General features: G+C 48.0%; 1 protein-coding gene across 1 annotated transcript in view; it reads right to left on the reverse strand.

The window, feature by feature from the left end:
- LOC139374400 (papilin a, proteoglycan-like sulfated glycoprotein) overlaps positions 1 to 20000 on the reverse strand; it is an 80994-nt gene that overhangs the window by 1799 nt on the left and 59195 nt on the right. The window contains exons 20-25 of the mRNA XM_071115449.1: positions 12027 to 12192; positions 4975 to 5102; positions 4774 to 4897; positions 3615 to 3761; positions 1258 to 1385; positions 170 to 278 (exon numbers count right to left, since the gene is read on the reverse strand). Of these exons, the coding sequence (XP_070971550.1) occupies positions 170 to 278; positions 1258 to 1385; positions 3615 to 3761; positions 4774 to 4897; positions 4975 to 5102; positions 12027 to 12192 (802 nt within the window). The remainder of the gene's footprint in view (positions 1 to 169; positions 279 to 1257; positions 1386 to 3614; positions 3762 to 4773; positions 4898 to 4974; positions 5103 to 12026; positions 12193 to 20000) is intronic.

Here is a 20000-nt window from a genome sequence, read left to right on the forward strand (position 1 = left end):
CATATTCAGCTATTAATTAAGGTCTGGTCAAGTTCTATGTTCTAGTTCTATGTTCTAGTTCTATGTTCTAGTTCTATGTTCTACTACTATGATCATCATACGGTGTATTATAATGTATGATGACACTGCTCCAAAGGAAAGCAGAACCGTTCACAGCTCCATATCTCACCTGGACCAGCCGAGGCTGACGTTGTCCCCAGACACCACACAGGGGAGCTGGGCCGTGCCGCCCTGAGACACCTGCACATTGTTAGGGGGCATGGTGATCCTCAGGTCTCCTTGGAAATACATACAATAAAACAACACAGGTGAGACAGGTCTAACACAGGTGAGACAGGTCTAACACAGGTGAGACAGGTGTAGCAGAGGTGAGACAGGTGTAACAGAGGTGAGACAGGTCTAACACAGGTGAGACAGGTGTAAGAGAGGTGAGACAGGTCTAACAGAGATGAGACAGAGGTGAGACAGGTGTAACCGAGGTGAGACAGGTCTAACACAGGTGAGACAGGTGTAGCAGAGGTGAGACAGGTGTAACAGAGGTGAGACAGGTCTAACACAGGTGAGACAGGTGTAAGAGAGGTGAGACAGGTCTAACAGAGGTGAGACAGAGGTGAGACAGGTGTAACAGAGGTGAGACAGAGGTGAGACAGAGGTCAGACAGGTGTAACAGAGGTGAGACAGGTGTAACACAGGTGAGACAGGTGTAAGAGAGGTGAGACAGGTGTAACAGAGTTGAGACAGAGGTGAGACAGGTGTAACAGAGGTGAGACAGATCTAACACAGGTGAGACAGGTGTAACAGACGTAAGACAGGTGTAACAGAGGTGAGACAGGTGTAACAGAGGTGAGACAGAGGTGAGACAGAGGTGAGACAGGTGTAACAGAGGTGAGACAGGTGTAACAGAGGTGAGACAGGTCTAACAGAGGTGTAACAGAGGTGTAACAGAGGTGAGACAGGTGAGACAGAGGTGAGACAGGTGTAACAGAGGTGAGACAGGTGAGACAGGTGTAACAGAGGTGAGACAGGTGAGACAGAGGTGAGACAGGTGTAACAGAGGTGAGACAGGTCTAACAGAGGTGAGACAGAGGTGAGACAAGTGAGACAGGTGTAACAGAGGTGAGACAGGTGAGACAGAGGTGAGACAGGTGTGTCCTAGTAAGTCACGTTTGTAACACAGGTGTGAAAGACAGATGTGTACCAGTGAGACAGGTATGGCCAAGTCAGGTATGTGAGACAGGTGTGTCTGAAGCCAATCACCTTGTACTTTGAGCGTGAGCTGTCTCTGCTCCAGTTGACTGTGGGTGGAGCCTGTACAGGTGTAGACACCTGAGTCATCTGACCTCAACTGGCCAATCACAAGGGTGCCGTCCGCATGCTGTGCATGTCTACATAGCAACAACCAATCACATTTACGCACGGGGCAGAAACAACCAATCACAGTCACATTTATGGCAAGAGAGTTGTACTTATCCAAACAGTAATAAGACAAGGCATAAGAAAACATCGCCCTCTACATTTTCATAAAATGGGCATTTTCTCTTTAGATTCTGGCTTAGAGTAGAAAGGGAAGAGATGTCTTGCTGTGGGCCACATTGAGATGTGTAGAGCAACACGGACCTAAAACATAATGTAATCTACGAAATGGTTGACTAGAACAAGCTGAGCCACGGTTTAGAGAGTTGGCACAACTTTTACAATGTTGAATATATTGTTTTATATTCTAGACATTCAGTGACATATCATTGTTTAAATATTCTCCATGTAATGTTAACGGGGGAGATAATATGTCTGTTATAGAATGTTGTAGTGTCATGTTAACGGGGGAGATAATATGTCTGTTATAGAGTGTTGTAGTGTCATGTTAACGGGGGAGATAATATTTCTGTTATAGAGTGTTGTAGTGTCATGTTAACGGGGGAGATAATATGTCTGTTATAGAGTGTTGTAGTGTCATGTTAACGGGGGAGATAATATTTCTGTTATAGAGTGTTGTAGTGTCATGTTAACGGGGGAGATAATATTTCTGTTATAGAGTGTTGTAGTGTCATGTTAACGGGGGAGATAATATTTCTGTTATAGAGTGTTGTAGTGTCATGTTAACGGGGGAGATAATATTTCTGTTATAGAGTGTTGTAGTGTCATGATAACGGGGGAGATAATATGTCTGTTATAGAGTGTTGTAGTGTCATGTTAACGGGGAGATAATATGTCTGTTATAGAATGTTGTAGTGTCATGTTAACGGGGGAGATAATATTTCTGTTATAGAGTGTTGTAGTGTCATGTTAATGGGGGAGATAACATGGCTGTTATAGAATGTTGCAGTGTCATGTTAACTGGGAGATAACATGGCTGTTATAGAATGTTGTAGTGTCATGTTAACGGGGGAGATAATATTTCTGTTATAGAGTGTTGTAGTGTCATGTTAACGGGGGAGATAATATTTCTGTTATAGAGTGTTGTAGTGTCATGTTAACGGGGGAGATAATATGTCTGTTATAGAATGTTGTAGTGTCATGTTAACGGGGGAGATAATATGTCTGTTATAGAATGTTGTAGTGTCATGTTAATGGGGGAGATAATATGTCTGTTATAGAATGTTGTAGTGTCATGTTAACGGGGGAGATAATATGTCTGTTATAGAATGTTGTAGTGTCATGTTAACGGGGGAGATAATATGTCTGTTATAGAATGTTGTAGTGTCATGTTAACGGGGGAGATAATATGTCTGTTATAGAATGTTGCAGTGTCATGTTAACGGGGAGATAATATGTCTGTTATAGAATGTTGTAGTGTCATGTTAACGGGGAGATAACATGGCTGTTATAGAATGTTGTAGTGTCATGTTAATGGGGGAGATAATATGTCTGTTATAGAGTGTTGTAGTGTCATGTTAACGGGGGAGATAATATGTCTGTTATAGAGTGTTGTAGTGTCATGTTAACGGGGGAGATAATATTTCTGTTATAGAATGTTGTAGTGTCATGTTAATGGGGAGATAACATGGCTACTATAGAATGTTGTAGTGTCATGTTAATGGGGGAGATAATATGTCTGTTATAGAGTGTTGTAGTGTCATGTTAACGGGGGAGATAATATGTCTGTTATAGAGTGTTGTAGTGTCATGTTAACGGGGGAGATAATATTTCTGTTATAGAATGTTGTAGTGTCATGTTAATGGGGAGATAACATGGCTACTATAGAATGTTGTAGTGTCATGTTAATGGGGGAGATAATATGTCTGTTATAGAATGTTGTAGTGTCATGTTAACGGGGGAGATAATATGTCTGTTATAGAATGTTGTAGTGTCATGTTAAAATGCATCAGATTATAGAAACCGTAAATGTCCCAGCTCTCTAAATCAAATCAAATGTATTTATATAGCACATTTCAGACATGAAGGCAATGAACTTCAGAGAAGAAAACAAACAAAAAAAACTGAAAGAATAACAATAAAAACTAAATGGAAAAGCAAAGCTAAAAAGGTCTTAAATATCTCTGAATAAAAAGGTCTTAAATATCTCTGAATAAAAAGGTATTAAGATCTATTTTAAATATCTCTGAATCCGTGGCTCTGACCCCAAACTGGGGGTTTTGCAGGACTAACACTGTTACCTGAGAGAGTTGAGTGTCTGTCCTTCTCTGGTCCACTGGAGGCTGACCGAAGAGAGCGCTGACGTTGGGATGATCTTACAGGCTAGTCTGACCGTCTGTCCTGCTTTCCCCTCCACAGACGACGAACCTGATCGGTCTATACTGAACCTGAACCATCATACACAGAGAGGAGGGGTTGGTGGATGGGACTATGTGGAGAGGAGGTGTTGGTGGATGGGACTATGTGGAGAGGAGGGGTTGGTGGATGGGACTATGTGGAGAGGAGGGGTTGGTGGATGGGACTATGTGGAGAGGAGGGGTTGGTGGATGGGACTATGTGGAGAGGAGGGGTTGGTGGATGGGACTATGTGGAGAGGAGGGGTTGGTGGATGGGACTATGTGGAGAGGAGGGGTTGTGGATGGGACTATGTGGAGAGGAGGGGTTGGTGGATGGGACTATGTGGAGAGGAGGGGTTGGTGGATGGGACTATGTGGAGAGGAGGGGTTGGTGGATGGGACTATGTGGAGAGGAGGGGTTGTGGATGGGACTATGTGGAGAGGAGGGGTTGTGGATGGGACTATGTGGAGAGGAGGGGTTGGTGGATGGGACTATGTGGAGAGGAGGGGTTGTGGATGGGACTATGTGGAGAGGAGGGGTTGGTGGATGGGACTATGTGGAGAGGAGGGGTTGGTGGATGGGACTATGTGGAGAGGAGGGGTTGGTGGATGGGACTATGTGGAGAGGAGGGGTTGTGGATGGGACTATGTGGAGAGGAGGGGTTGTGGATGGGACTATGTGGAGAGGAGGGGTTGGTGGATGGGACTATGTGGAGAGGAGGGGTTGTGGATGGGACTATGTGGAGAGGAGGGGTTGGTGGATGGGACTATGTGGAGAGGAGGGGTTGGTGGATGGGACTATGTGGAGAGGAGGGGTTGTGGATGGGACTATGTGGAGAGGAGGGGTTGTGGATGGGACTATGTGGAGAGGAGGGGTTGTGGATGGGACTATGTGGAGAGGAGGGGTTGTGGATGGGACTATGTGGAGAGGAGGGGTTGTGGATGGGACTATGTGGAGAGGAGGGGTTGTGGATGGGACTATGTGGAGAGGAGGGGTTGTGGATGGGACTATGTGGAGAGGAGGGGTTGGTGGATGGGTGAGGGCTGTGTGTGTGACTCATACTTGGGTGAGGGCTGGCGATGAGGTACTGACGGCAGTATAACTCCTGTCTCTCCTGTCCTGTCTGCTCCATCTTGGGGGAGGCTTCCTGTCGTGTCCTGTACCGCCTGGGATCTTCTGGTGTTCTCTGTCAAACACACGGTGATTTGACTCAAGGTCCCCACAAGGTAAAACAAACACACAGACAGACGTGTCTCTACATACCTGAGACAGACAGGTACACGTAGCGGTGATCTCTCTCACGGTCACGCGTTGCCACACAGAGCAACCAACCAGAGTCAGCATTAGTTAGAGGACCAACTAACAGGGAACCATTAGGCTGCGGATGATGCCTGGGGGGAAGGATTTGACAGTTGCACACACTTAAAATATCCAGCACATTAGTGTATATAGAATACGCCCAGAACACTGAAAATATTATTTAAGCAGTAATGCCCGAGAGGGTGTGGTATATGGCTAACGCTAACGGCTGTTCATTCTCACAACGCAATGCGCAGGTCCATGGAAACAGCCCTTAGCCGTGGCATATTGGTCATATACCACAAACCACTGAGGTGCCTTATTACTGTTATAAACTGGTTACCAACGTAATTAGAGCAGTAAAAATACTGCTATGGCTTTCAGCCAATCAGCATTCAGGGCTCGAACCACCCAGTTTATAATACAGTAAACTGAACAACATTATAAAACGCAACACGCAACATTTTTCAAAGAATTTACTCAGTTACAGTTCATATCAGGAAATCAGTCAATTTAAATAAATTAATTAGTTTCACGCCCTGATCTGTTTCACCTGTCCTTGTGATTGTCTCCACCCCCTCCAGGTGTGGCTTATTACCCCCGGTGTATTTATCCCTGTGTTTCCTGTCTCTCTGTACCCAGTGTATTTATCCCTGTGTTTCCTGTCTCTCTGTGCCAGTGTATTTATCCGTGTGTTTCCTGTCTCTCTGTACCAGTGTATTTATCCCGGTGTTTCCTGTCTCTCTGTTCCAGTGTATTTATCCCGGTGTTTCCTGTCTCTCTGTGCCAGTGTATTTATCCCTGTGTTTCCTGTCTCTCTGTACCAGTGTATTTATCCCTGTGTTTCCTGTCTCTCTGTGCCAGTGTATTTATCCCTGTGTTTCCTGTCTCTCTTCCCCAGTGTATTTATCCCTGTGTTTCCTGTCTCTCTGTTCCAGTGTATTTATCCCGGTGTTTCCTGTCTCTCTGTCCCAGTGTATTTATCCCTGTGTTTCCTGTCTCTCTGTGCCAGTGTATTTATCCGTGTGTTTCCTGTCTCTCTGTACCAGTGTATTTATCCCTGTGTTTCCTGTCTCTCTGTGTCAGTGTATTTATCCCTGTGTTTCCTGTCTCTCTGTAACCGGTGTATTTATCCCTGTGTTTCCTGTTTCTCTGTGCCAGTGTATTTATCCCTGTGTTTCCTGTCTCTCTGTGCCAGTGTATTTATCCCTGTGTTTCCTGTCTCTCTGTACCAGTGTATTTATCCCTGTGTTTCCTGTCTCTCTGTGCCAGTGTATTTATCCCTGTGTTTCCTGTCTCTCTGTACCAGTGTATTTATCCCTGTGTTTCCTGTCTCTCTGTGCCAGTGTATTTATCCCTGTGTTTCCTGTCTCTCTGTACCAGTGTATTTATCCATGTGTTTCCTGTCTCTCTGTACCAGTGTATTTATCCCTGTGTTTCCTGTCTCTCTGTAACAAGGTATTTATCCCTGTGTTTCCTGTCTCTCTGTACCAGTGTATTTATCCCTGTGTTTCCTGTCTCTCTGTACCAGTGTATTTCTCCCTGTGTTTCCTGTCTCTCTGAACCAGTGTATTTATCCCTGTGTTTCCTGTCTCTCTGTGCCAGTGTATTTATCCCTGTGTTTCCTGTCTCTCTGTACCAGTGTATTTATCCCTGTGTTTCCTGTCTCTCTGTACCAGTGTATTTATCCCTGTGTTTCCTGTCTCTCTGTACCAGTGTATTTATCCCTGTGTTTCCTGTCTCTCTGTACCAGTGTATTTATCCCTGTGTTTCCTGTCTCTCTGTACCAGTGTATTTATCCCTGTGTTTCCTGTCTCTCTGTACCAGTGTATTTCTCCCTGTGTTTCCTGTCTCTCTGAACCAGTGTATTTATCCCTGTGTTTCCTGTCTCTCTGTACCAGTGTATTTATCCCTGTGTTTCCTGTCTCTCTGTACCAGTGTATTTATCCCTGTGTTTCCTGTCTCTCTGTACCAGTGTATTTCTCCCTGTGTTTCCTGTCTCTCTGAATCAGTGTATTTATCCCTGTGTTTCCTGTCTCTCTGTGCCAGTGTATTTATCCCTGTGTTTCCTGTCTCTCTGTACCAGTGTATTTCTCCCTGTGTTTCCTGTCTCTCTGTACCAGTGAATTTATCCCTGTGTTTCCTGTCTCTCTGTACCAGTGTATTTATCCCTGTGTTTCCTGTCTCTCTGTACCAGTGTATTTATCCCTGTGTTTCCTGTCTCTCTGTGCCAGTGTATTTATCCCGGTGTTTCCTGTCTCTCTGTGCCAGTGTATTTATCCGTGTGTTTCCTGTCTCTCTGTCCCAGTGTATTTATCCCGGTGTTTCCTGTCTCTCTGTACCAGTGTATTTATCCCTGTGTTTCCTGTCTCTCTGTACCAGTGTATTTATCCCTGTGTTTCCTGTCTCTCTGTACCAGTGTATTTATCCCTGTGTTTCCTGTCTCTCTGTACTAGTGTATTTATCCCTGTGTTTCCTGTCTCTCTGTACCAGTGTATTTATCCCTGTGTTTCCTGTCTCTCTGTGCCAGTGTATTTATCCCTGTGTTTCCTGTCTCTCTGTGCCAGTGTATTTATCCCTGTGTTTCCTGTCTCTCTGTGCCAGTGTATTTATCCCTGTGTTTCCTGTCTCTCTGTGCCAGTGTATTTATCCCTGTGTTTCCTGTCTCTCTGTACTAGTGTATTTATCCCTGTGTTTCCTGTCTCTCTGTGCCAGTGTATTTATCCCTGTGTTTCCTGTCTCTCTGTACTAGTGTATTTATCCCTGTGTTTCCTGTCTCTCTGTACCAGTGTATTTATCCCTGTGTTTCCTGTCTCTCTGTGCCAGTGTATTTATCCCTGTGTTTCCTGTCTCTCTTCCCCAGTGTATTTATCCCTGTGTTTCCTGTCTCTCTGTACCAGTGTATTTATCCCTGTGTTTCCTGTCTCTCTGTGCCAGTGTATTTATCCCTGTGTTTCCTGTCTCTCTGTGCCAGTGTATTTATCCCTGTGTTTCCTGTCTCTCTGTGCCAGTGTATTTATCCCTGTGTTTCCTGTCTTTCAGTGCCAGTGTATTTATCCCTGTGTTTCCTGTCTCTCTGTACCAGTGTATTTATCCCTGTGTTTCCTGTCTCTCTGTACCAGTGTATTTCTCCCTGTGTTTCCTGTCTCTCTGAACCAGTGTATTTATCCCTGTGTTTCCTGTCTCTCTGTGCCAGTGTATTTATCCCTGTGTTTCCTGTCTCTCTGTACCAGTGTATTTCTCCCTGTGTTTCCTGTCTCTCTGTACCAGTGAATTTATCCCTGTGTTTCCTGTCTCTCTGTACCAGTGTATTTATCCCTGTGTTTCCTGTCTCTCTGTACCAGTGTATTTATCCCTGTGTTTCCTGTCTCTCTGTGCCAGTGTATTTATCCCGGTGTTTCCTGTCTCTCTGTGCCAGTGTATTTATCCGTGTGTTTCCTGTCTCTCTGTCCCAGTGTATTTATCCCGGTGTTTCCTGTCTCTCTGTACCAGTGTATTTATCCCTGTGTTTCCTGTCTCTCTGTACCAGTGTATTTATCCCTGTGTTTCCTGTCTCTCTGTACCAGTGTATTTATCCCTGTGTTTCCTGTCTCTCTGTACTAGTGTATTTATCCCTGTGTTTCCTGTCTCTCTGTACCAGTGTATTTATCCCTGTGTTTCCTGTCTCTCTGTGCCAGTGTATTTATCCCTGTGTTTCCTGTCTCTCTGTGCCAGTGTATTTATCCCTGTGTTTCCTGTCTCTCTGTGCCAGTGTATTTATCCCTGTGTTTCCTGTCTCTCTGTGCCAGTGTATTTATCCCTGTGTTTCCTGTCTCTCTGTACTAGTGTATTTATCCCTGTGTTTCCTGTCTCTCTGTGCCAGTGTATTTATCCCTGTGTTTCCTGTCTCTCTGTACTAGTGTATTTATCCCTGTGTTTCCTGTCTCTCTGTACCAGTGTATTTATCCCTGTGTTTCCTGTCTCTCTGTGCCAGTGTATTTATCCCTGTGTTTCCTGTCTCTCTTCCCCAGTGTATTTATCCCTGTGTTTCCTGTCTCTCTGTACCAGTGTATTTATCCCTGTGTTTCCTGTCTCTCTGTGCCAGTGTATTTATCCCTGTGTTTCCTGTCTCTCTGTGCCAGTGTATTTATCCCTGTGTTTCCTGTCTCTCTGTGCCAGTGTATTTATCCCTGTGTTTCCTGTCTCTCAGTGCCAGTGTATTTATCCCTGTGTTTCCTGTCTCTCTGTACCAGTGTATTTATCCCTGTGTTTCCTGTCTCTCTGTGCCAGTGTATTTATCCCTGTGTTTCCTGTCTCTCCGTGCCAGTGTATTTATCCCTGTGTTTCCTGTCTCTCTTCCCCAGTGTATTTATCCCTGTGTTTCCTGTCTCTCTGTGCCAGTTTGTCTTGTTTGCCAAGTCAACCAGAGTTTTTCCTTGCTCCTATTCATCCCAGTCTATGTTTGTTTCTAGTCCTCCTGGTTTCGACCTTTGCCTGTCCTGACTCCGAACCCGTCTACCTGACCAATCTGCCTGTTCTGACAACCAAGACAGCCTGACCACTCTGCCTGTTCTGACAACCAAGCCTGCCTGACCACTCAGCCTGTTCTGACAACCAAGACAGCCTGACCACTCTGCCTGTTCTGACAACCAAGACAGCCTGACCAACTCTCGCCTGTTCAGACAACCAAGCCTGCCTGACCACTCTGCCTGTTCTGACAACCAAGCCTGCCTGACCATTCTGCCTGTTCTGACAACCAAGACAGCCTGACCAACTCAGCCTGTTCTGACAAGCAAGACAGCCTGACCAATCTGCCTGTTCTGACAACCAAGACAGCCTGACCAACTCTCGCCTGTTCTGACAACCAAGCCTGCCTAACCACTCTGCCTGTTCTGACAACCAAGCCTGCCTGACCACTCTGCCTGTTCCGACAACCAAGCCTGCCTGACCACTCTGCCTGTTCTGACAACCAAGCCTGCCTAACCACTCTGCCTGTTCTGACAACCAAGAGAGCCTGACCACTCTGCCTGCCTGACCACTCAGCCTGTTCTGACAACCAAGACATTCTGACCACTCAGCCTGTTCTGACAACCAAGACAGCCTGACCAATCTGCCTGTTCTGACAACCAAGACAGCCTGACCACTCTGCCTGTTCTGACAACCAAGACAGCCTGACCACTCAGCCTGTTCTGACAACCAAGACAGCCTGACCAACTCTCGCCTGTCTCCGACCTCCCTTCGTTATGACAAATATCGGAGCTCAACCATCTGCCTCCTGTGTCTGCATTTGGGTCTCTCCTTGTGTCCTTATAACTAGGCCCTAATCTATGAATACAGAAAAGCATCTGTTGGTCACAGACACAGTTGAAGTGGGAAGTTTACATACACTTAGGTTGGAGTCATTAAAACTCGTTTTTCAACCACTCCACACATTTCTTGTTAACAAACTATAGTTTTGTCAAGTCGGTTAGGACATCTACTTTGTGCATGACACAAGTCATTTTCCCAACAATTGTTTACAGACAGATACTTTCACTTATAATTCACTGCATCACAATTCCAGTGGGTCACACGTTTACATACACTAAGTTGACTGTGCCTTTAAACAGTTTGGAAAATTATGTCATGGCTTTAGAAGATTCTGATAGGCCAATGGACATCATTTGAGTCAATTGGAGGTGTACTTGTGGATGTATTTCAAGGCCTACCTTCAAACTCAGTGCCTCTTTGCTTGACATCATGGGAAAATCAAAAGAAATCAGCCAAGACCTTTGAATTTTGTTTTTAGACTTCCACAAGTCTGGTTCATCCTTGGGAGCAATTTCCAAATGCCTGAAGGTACCACATTCATCTGTACAAACAATAGTACGCAAGTATAAACACCATGGGACCACTCAGCCATCATACTGCTCAGGAAGGAGACACGTTCTGTCTCCTAGAGATGAACGTACTTTGGTGCGAAAAGTGCAAATCCATCCCAGAACAACAGCAAAAGACCTTGTGAAGATGCTGGAGGAAACAGGTACAAAAGTATCTATATCCACAGTAAAACAAGTCCTATATCGACATAACCTGGAAGGCCGCTCAGCAAGGAAGAAGCCACTGCTCCAAAACAGCCATACTAAAGCCAGACTACGGTTTGCAACTGCACATGGGGACAAAGATTGTACTTTTTGGAGAAATGTCCTCTGGTCTGATGAAACAAAAATATAACTGTTTGGCCATAATGACCATCGTTATGTTTGGAGGAAAAAGGGGAGGTTTGCAAGCCAAAGAACACCATCCCAACGTGAAGCACGGGGGTGGCAGCATCATGTTGTGGGGGTGCTTTGCTGCAGGAGGGACTGGTGAACTTCACAATATACATGTAGATGGCACCATGAGGAAGGACAATTATGTGGATATATTGAAGCAACATCTCAAGACATCAGTCATGAAGTTAAAGCTTGGGCACAAATGGGTCTTCCAAATGGACAATGACCCCAAACATACTTCCAAAGATGGCTTAAGGACAACAAAGTCAAGGTATTGGAGTGGCCATCACAAAGCCCTGACCTCAATCCTATAGAAAATGTGTGGGCAAAAATGACTTGTGTCCTGCACAAAGTAGATGTCCTAACCGACTTGTCAAAACTATAGTTTGTTAACAATACATTTGTGGAGTGGTTGAAAAAATGAGTTTTAATAACTCCAACCTAAGTGTACGTAAACTTCCCACTTCAACGGTACATCTTACAGTATACACCCAGGTATAGTCCCTGTGTCAGAACATCCCTTTTCTTTACGCTCACCGAGTTTACCGATAAACTGTTTTATTAGAGTTTCACATTCCTCAATAAACTACGACAGTGAATCGGCTGACATACGGCTCGGCTGACATACGGCTCGCTACCTTCAACGGCTGACATACGGGTCGGCTGACATACGGCTCGGCTGACATACGGCTCGGCTGACATACGGCTCGCTACCTTCAACGGCTGTAAGTTGCTAAGAGCGTCTGCTAAATGATTAACATGTCAAAAATGTAGTGTGCTCACCTAAAGGTAGTGAGAGGGACTCCATCCTTCCTCCACTCCACTATGATGGTGGAGGACGGAGCTGGAGAGACTCTGCAAGGTAACACTACCGTCTGTCCCACCAGAGCCTCCACCGTGGTCGGGTCGGACTGGTCGATCTTCACCCCCCCTGGCTGGGTCAGGCTGGAGAGGAAAGGAAAAAGGAAAAGAGGAAAGTCACTTTATGCTGATTATTTTAGCATAGAACTAGACAACATAGAACTAGACAACATAGAGCTAGACAGCATAGAGATAGACAGCATAGAGCTAGACAGCATAGAACTAGACAGCATAGAACTAGACAACATAGAGCTAGACAGCATAGAGATAGACAGCATAGAGCTAGACAGCATAGAGATAGACAGCATAGAGCTAGACAGCATAGAACTAGACAGCATAGAACTAGACAACATAGAGCTAGACAGCATAGAGATAGACAGCATAGAGCTAGACAGCATAGAGCTAGACAGCATAGAACTAGACAGCATAGAACTAGACAACATAGAGCTAGACAGCATAGAGCTAGACAGCATAGAGCTAGACAGCATAGAACTAGACCATGCGATGAGACCACAGATAGACAGCATAGAGCTAGACAGCATAGAACTAGACAACATAGAGAAAGACAGCATAGAGATAGACAGCATAGAGCTAGACAACACAGAGCTAGACAGCATAGAGCTAGCATAGAGCTAGGCAACATAGAACTAGACAGCATGAGCTAAACAACATAGAGCTAGATAGTATAGAGCTAGATAGCATAGAAATGGAAATGTGACATTCTATTTCTACTGGAGATAGAGGAGTCTAGAAGAGGCGTCTAGAGGAGGAGTCTAGAGGAGGAGTCTAGAGGAAGAGTCTAGAAGAGGAGTCTAGAGGAGGAGTCTAGAGGAGGCGTCTAGAGGAGGCGTCTAGAGGAGGAGTCTAGAGGAGGCGTCTAGAGGAGGAGTCTAGAGCAGAGGAGGCACATGGAACAGGAACATACCACCACACGATGAGAGCACACCACCATACGATGAGACCACACCACCATACGATGAGACCACACCACCACACCACCATACGATGAGACCACACCACCATACGATGAGACCACACCACCATACCACCATACGATGAGACCACACCACCATACGATGAGACCACACCACCATACGATGAGACCACACCACCACACCACCATACGATGAGACCACACCACCACACCACCATACGATGAGACCACACCACCACACCACCATACAATGAGACCACACCACCATACGATGAGACCACACCACCATACCACCATACGATGAGACCACACCACCACACCGCCATACGATGAGACCACACCAAAAAACGATGAGACCACACCACTATACCACCATACGATGAGACCACAACACCACACCACCATACGATGAGACCACACCACCATACGATGAGACCACACCACCATACGATGAGACCACACCACCACACCACCATACGATGAGACCACACAACCACACCACCATACGATGAGACCACACCACCATACAATGAGACCACACCACCATACGATGAGACCACACCACCACACCACCACACGATGAGACCACACCACCATACGATGAGACCACACCACCACACCACCATACGATGAGACCACACCACCACACCACCATACGATGAGAACACACCACCACACCACCATACGATGAGACCACACCACCACACCACCATACGATGAGACCACACCACCACACCACCATACGATGAGACCACACCACCACACGATGAGACCACACCACCATACGATGAGACCACACCACCACACCACCACACGATGAGACCACACCACCATACGATGAGACCACACCACCATACGATGAGACCACACCACCACACGATGAGACCACACCACCACACCACCATACAATGAGACCACACCACCATGCGATGAGACCACACCACCATACGATGAGACCACATCACCATGCGATGAGACCACACCACCATGCGATGAGACCACACCACCACACGATGAGGCCACACCACCATACGATGAGACCACACCACCACACCACCATACGATGAGACCACACCACCATACGATGAGACCACACCACCACACCACCATACGATGAGACCACACCACCATACGATGAGACCACACCACCATACGATGAGACCACACAACATCACGATGAGACCACACCACCATACGATGAGACCACACCACCATACGATGAGACCACACCACCACAACACCATACGATGAGACCACACCACCATACGATGAGACCACACCACCATACGATGAGACCACACCACCACAACACCATACGATGAGACCACACCACCATACGATGAGACCACACCACCATACGATGAGACCACACCACCACACCACCACACGATGAGACCACAACACCATACGATGAGACCACAACACCACACGATGAGACCACCACCATACGATGAGACCACAACACCATACGATGAGACCACACCACCATACGATGAGACCACACCACCACACGATGAGACCACACCACCCACCACCACACTACGATGAGACCACACCACCATACGATGAGACCACACCACCACACCACCACACGATGAGACCACACCACCATACAATGAGACCACAACACCATACGATGAGACCACACCACCACAACACCATACGATGAGACCACACCACCATACGATGAGACCACACCACCATACGATGAGACCACACCACCACAACACCATACGATGAGACCACACCACCATACGATGAGACCACACCACCATACGATGAGACCACACCACCACACCACCACACGATGAGACCACAACACCATACGATGAGACCACAACACCACACGATGAGACCACCACCATACGATGAGACCACAACACCATACGATGAGACCACACCACCATACGATGAGACCACACCACCACACGATGAGACCACACCACCATACGATGAGACCACAACACCATACGATGAGACCACACCACCATACGATGAGACCACACCACCATACGATGAGACCACACCACCACACGATGAGACCACACCACCATACGATGAGACCACACCACCATACGATGAGACCACACCACCATACGATGAGACCACACCACCATACGATGAGACCACACCACCACACCATGAGACCACACCACCATACGATGAGACCACACCACCACACCACCACACGATGAGACCACACCACCATACGATGAGACCACAACACCATACGATGAGACCACACCACCATACGATGAGACCACACCACCACACCACCACACGATGAGACCACACAACCATACGATGAGACCACAACACCATACGATGAGACCACACCACCATACGATGAGAACACACCACCACACCAACACACGATGAGACCACACCACCATACGATGAGACCACACCACCACAACACCATACGATGAGACCACACCACCATACGATGAGACCACACCACCACACCACCACACGATGAGACCACAACACCATACGATGAGACCACAACACCACACGATGAGACCACAACACCATACTATGAGACCACAACACCATACGATGAGACCACACCACCACACGATGAGACCACACCACCATACGATGAGACCACAACACCATACGATGAGACCACACCACCATACGATGAGACCACACCACCACACGATGAGACCACAACACCATACGATGAGACCACACCACCATACGATGAGACCACACCACCACACCACCACATGATGAGACCACACCACCATACAATGAGACCACACCACCACACCACCACACGATGAGACCACACCACCATACGATGAGACCACACCACCACAACACCATATGATGAGACCACACCACCATACGATGAGACCACACCCCCACACCACCACACGATGAGACCACACCACCATACGATGAGACCACAACACCATACGATGAGACCACACCACCATACGATGAGACCACACCACCACACCACCATACGATGAGACCACACCACCATACGATGAGACCACACCACCATACTATGAGACCACACCACCACACGATGAGACCACACCACCACAAGATGAGACCACACCACCATACGATGAGACCACACCACCACACGATGAGACCACACCACCATACGTTGAGACCACACCCCCACACCACCACACGATGAGACCACACCACCATACAATGAGACCACACCACCACACCACCACACGATGAGACCACACCACCATACAATGAGACCACAACACCACAACACCATATGATGAGACCACACCACCATACGATGAGACCACACCCCCACACCACCACACGATGAGACCACACCACCATACGATGAGACCACAACACCATACGATGAGACCACACCACCATACGATGAGACCACACCACCACACCACCATACGATGAGACCACACCACCATACGATGAGACCACACCACCATACTATGAGACCACACCACCACACGATGAGACCACACCACCATACGATGAGACCACACCACCATACGATGAGACCACACCACCATACGATGAGACCACACCACCATACGATGAGACCACACCACCACACCATGAGACCACACCACCATACGATGAGACCACAACACCATACGATGAGACCACACCACCATACGATGAGACCACACCCCCACACCACCACACGATGAGACCACACCACCATAGGATGAGACCACACCACCACAACACCATACGATGAGACCACACCACCACACGATGAGACCACACCACCATACGATGAGACCACAACACCATACGATGAGACCACACCACCACACCACCATACGATGAGACCACACCACCATACGATGAGACCACAACACCATACGATAAGACCACACCACCATACGATGAGACCACACCACCACACCACCACACGATGAGACCACACCACCATACGATGAGACCACACCACCATACGATGAGACCACACCACCATACGATGAGACCACACCACCATACGATGAGACCACACCACCATACGATGAGACCACACCACCACACCACCACACGATGAGACCACACCACCATACGATGAGACCACAACACCATACGATGAGACCACACCACCATACGATGAGACCACACCACCACACGATGAGACCACAACACCATACGATGAGACCACACCACCATACGATGAGACCACACCACCACACCACCACATGATGAGACCACACCACCATACAATGAGACCACACCACCACACCACCACACGATGAGACCACACCACCATACGATGAGACCACACCACCACAACACCATATGATGAGACCACACCACCATACGATGAGACCACACCACCACACCATGAGACCACACCACCATACGATGAGACCACAACACCATACGATGAGACCACACCACCATACGATGAGACCACACCCCCACACCACCACACGATGAGACCACACCACCATAGGATGAGACCACACCACCACAACACCATACGATGAGACCACACCACCACACGATGAGACCACACCACCATACGATGAGACCACAACACCATACGATGAGACCACACCACCACACCACCATACGATGAGACCACACCACCATACGATGAGACCACAACACCATACGATAAGACCACACCACCATACGATGAGACCACACCACCACACCACCACACGATGAGACCACACCACCATACGATGAGACCACACCACCATACGATGAGACCACACCACCATACGATGAGACCACACCACCATACGATGAGACCACACCACCATACGATGAGACCACACCACCACACCACCACACGATGAGACCACACCACCATACGATGAGACCACAACACCATACGATGAGACCACACCACCATACGATGAGACCACACCACCACACGATGAGACCACAACACCATACGATGAGACCACACCACCATACGATGAGACCACACCACCACACCACCACATGATGAGACCACACCACCATACAATGAGACCACACCACCACACCACCACACGATGAGACCACACCACCATACGATGAGACCACACCACCACAACACCATATGATGAGACCACACCACCATACGATGAGACCACACCCCCACACCACCACACGATGAGACCACACCACCATACGATGAGACCACAACACCATACGATGAGACCACACCACCATACGATGAGACCACACCACCACACCACCATACGATGAGACCACACCACCATACGATGAGACCACACCACCATACTATGAGACCACACCACCACACGATGAGACCACACCACCACAAGATGAGACCACACCACCATACGATGAGACCACACCACCACACGATGAGACCACACCACCATACGTTGAGACCACACCCCCACACCACCACACGATGAGACCACACCACCATACAATGAGACCACACCACCACACCACCACACGATGAGACCACACCACCATACAATGAGACCACACCACCACAACACCATATGATGAGACCACACCACCATACGATGAGACCACACCCCCACACCACCACACGATGAGACCACACCACCATACGATGAGACCACAACACCATACGATGAGACCACACCACCATACGATGAGACCACACCACCACACCACCATACATTGAGACCACACCACCATACGATGAGACCACACCACCATACTATGAGACCACACCACCACACGATGAGACCACACCACCATACGATGAGACCACACCACCATACGATGAGACCACACCACCATACGATGAGACCACACCACCATACGATGAGACCACACCACCACACCATGAGACCACACCACCATACGATGAGACCACAACACCATACGATGAGACCACACCACCATACGACGAGACCACACCCCCACACCACCACACGATGAGACCACACCACCATAGGATGAGACCACACCACCACAACACCATACGATGAGACCACACCACCACACGATGAGACCACACCACCATACGATGAGACCACAACACCATACGATGAGACCACACCACCACACCACCATACGATGAGACCACACCACCATACGATGAGACCACAACACCATACGATAAGACCACACCACCATACGATGAGACCACACCACCACACCACCACACGATGAGACCACACCACCATACGATGAGACCACAACACCATACGATGAGACCACAACACCATACGATGAGACCACACCACCATACGATGAGACCACACCACCATACGATGAGACCACACCACCATACGATGAGACCACACCACCACACCACCACACGATGAGACCACACCACCATACGATGAGACCACAACACCATACGATGAGACCACACCACCATACGATGAGACCACACCATCACACCACCACACGATGAGACCACACCACCATACGATGAGACCACACCACCATACGATGAGACCACACCACCACACGATGAGACCACACCACCACACCACCATACGATGAGACCACACCACCACACCACCATACGATGAGACCACACCACCATACGATGAGACCACACCACCACACGATGAGACCACACCACCACACCACCATACGATGAGACCACACCACCACACCACCATACGATGAGACCACACCACCACACGATGAGGTTAAAGGTCAAGCATGTGTGTTGCTGCGTGTGAGAGAGGTATCTCTGGTAGCGGCAGCGTGGTGATAGTGTGGGGATAGTGTGGGGATAGTGGGGGGATAGTGAGGTGATAGAGTGGTGATAGTGTGGGGATAGTGGGGGGATAGTGTGGGGATAGTGGGGGGATAGTGTGGGGATAGTGAGGGGATAGTGTGGGGATAGTGAGGGGATAGTGGGGGGATAGTGAGGTGATAGTATGGGGATAGTAAGGGGATAGTGGGGGGATAGTGAGGTGATAGTGTGGGGATAGTGAGGGGATAGTGGGGGGATAGTGTGGGGATAGTGAGGGGATAGTGAGGGGATAGTGAGGGGATAGTGAGGTGATAGTGAGGGGATAGTG

Source organism: Oncorhynchus clarkii, chromosome 19, assembly GCF_045791955.1.
Source record: "Oncorhynchus clarkii lewisi isolate Uvic-CL-2024 chromosome 19, UVic_Ocla_1.0, whole genome shotgun sequence".
Classification (NCBI taxonomy): domain Eukaryota; kingdom Metazoa; phylum Chordata; class Actinopteri; order Salmoniformes; family Salmonidae; genus Oncorhynchus; species Oncorhynchus clarkii.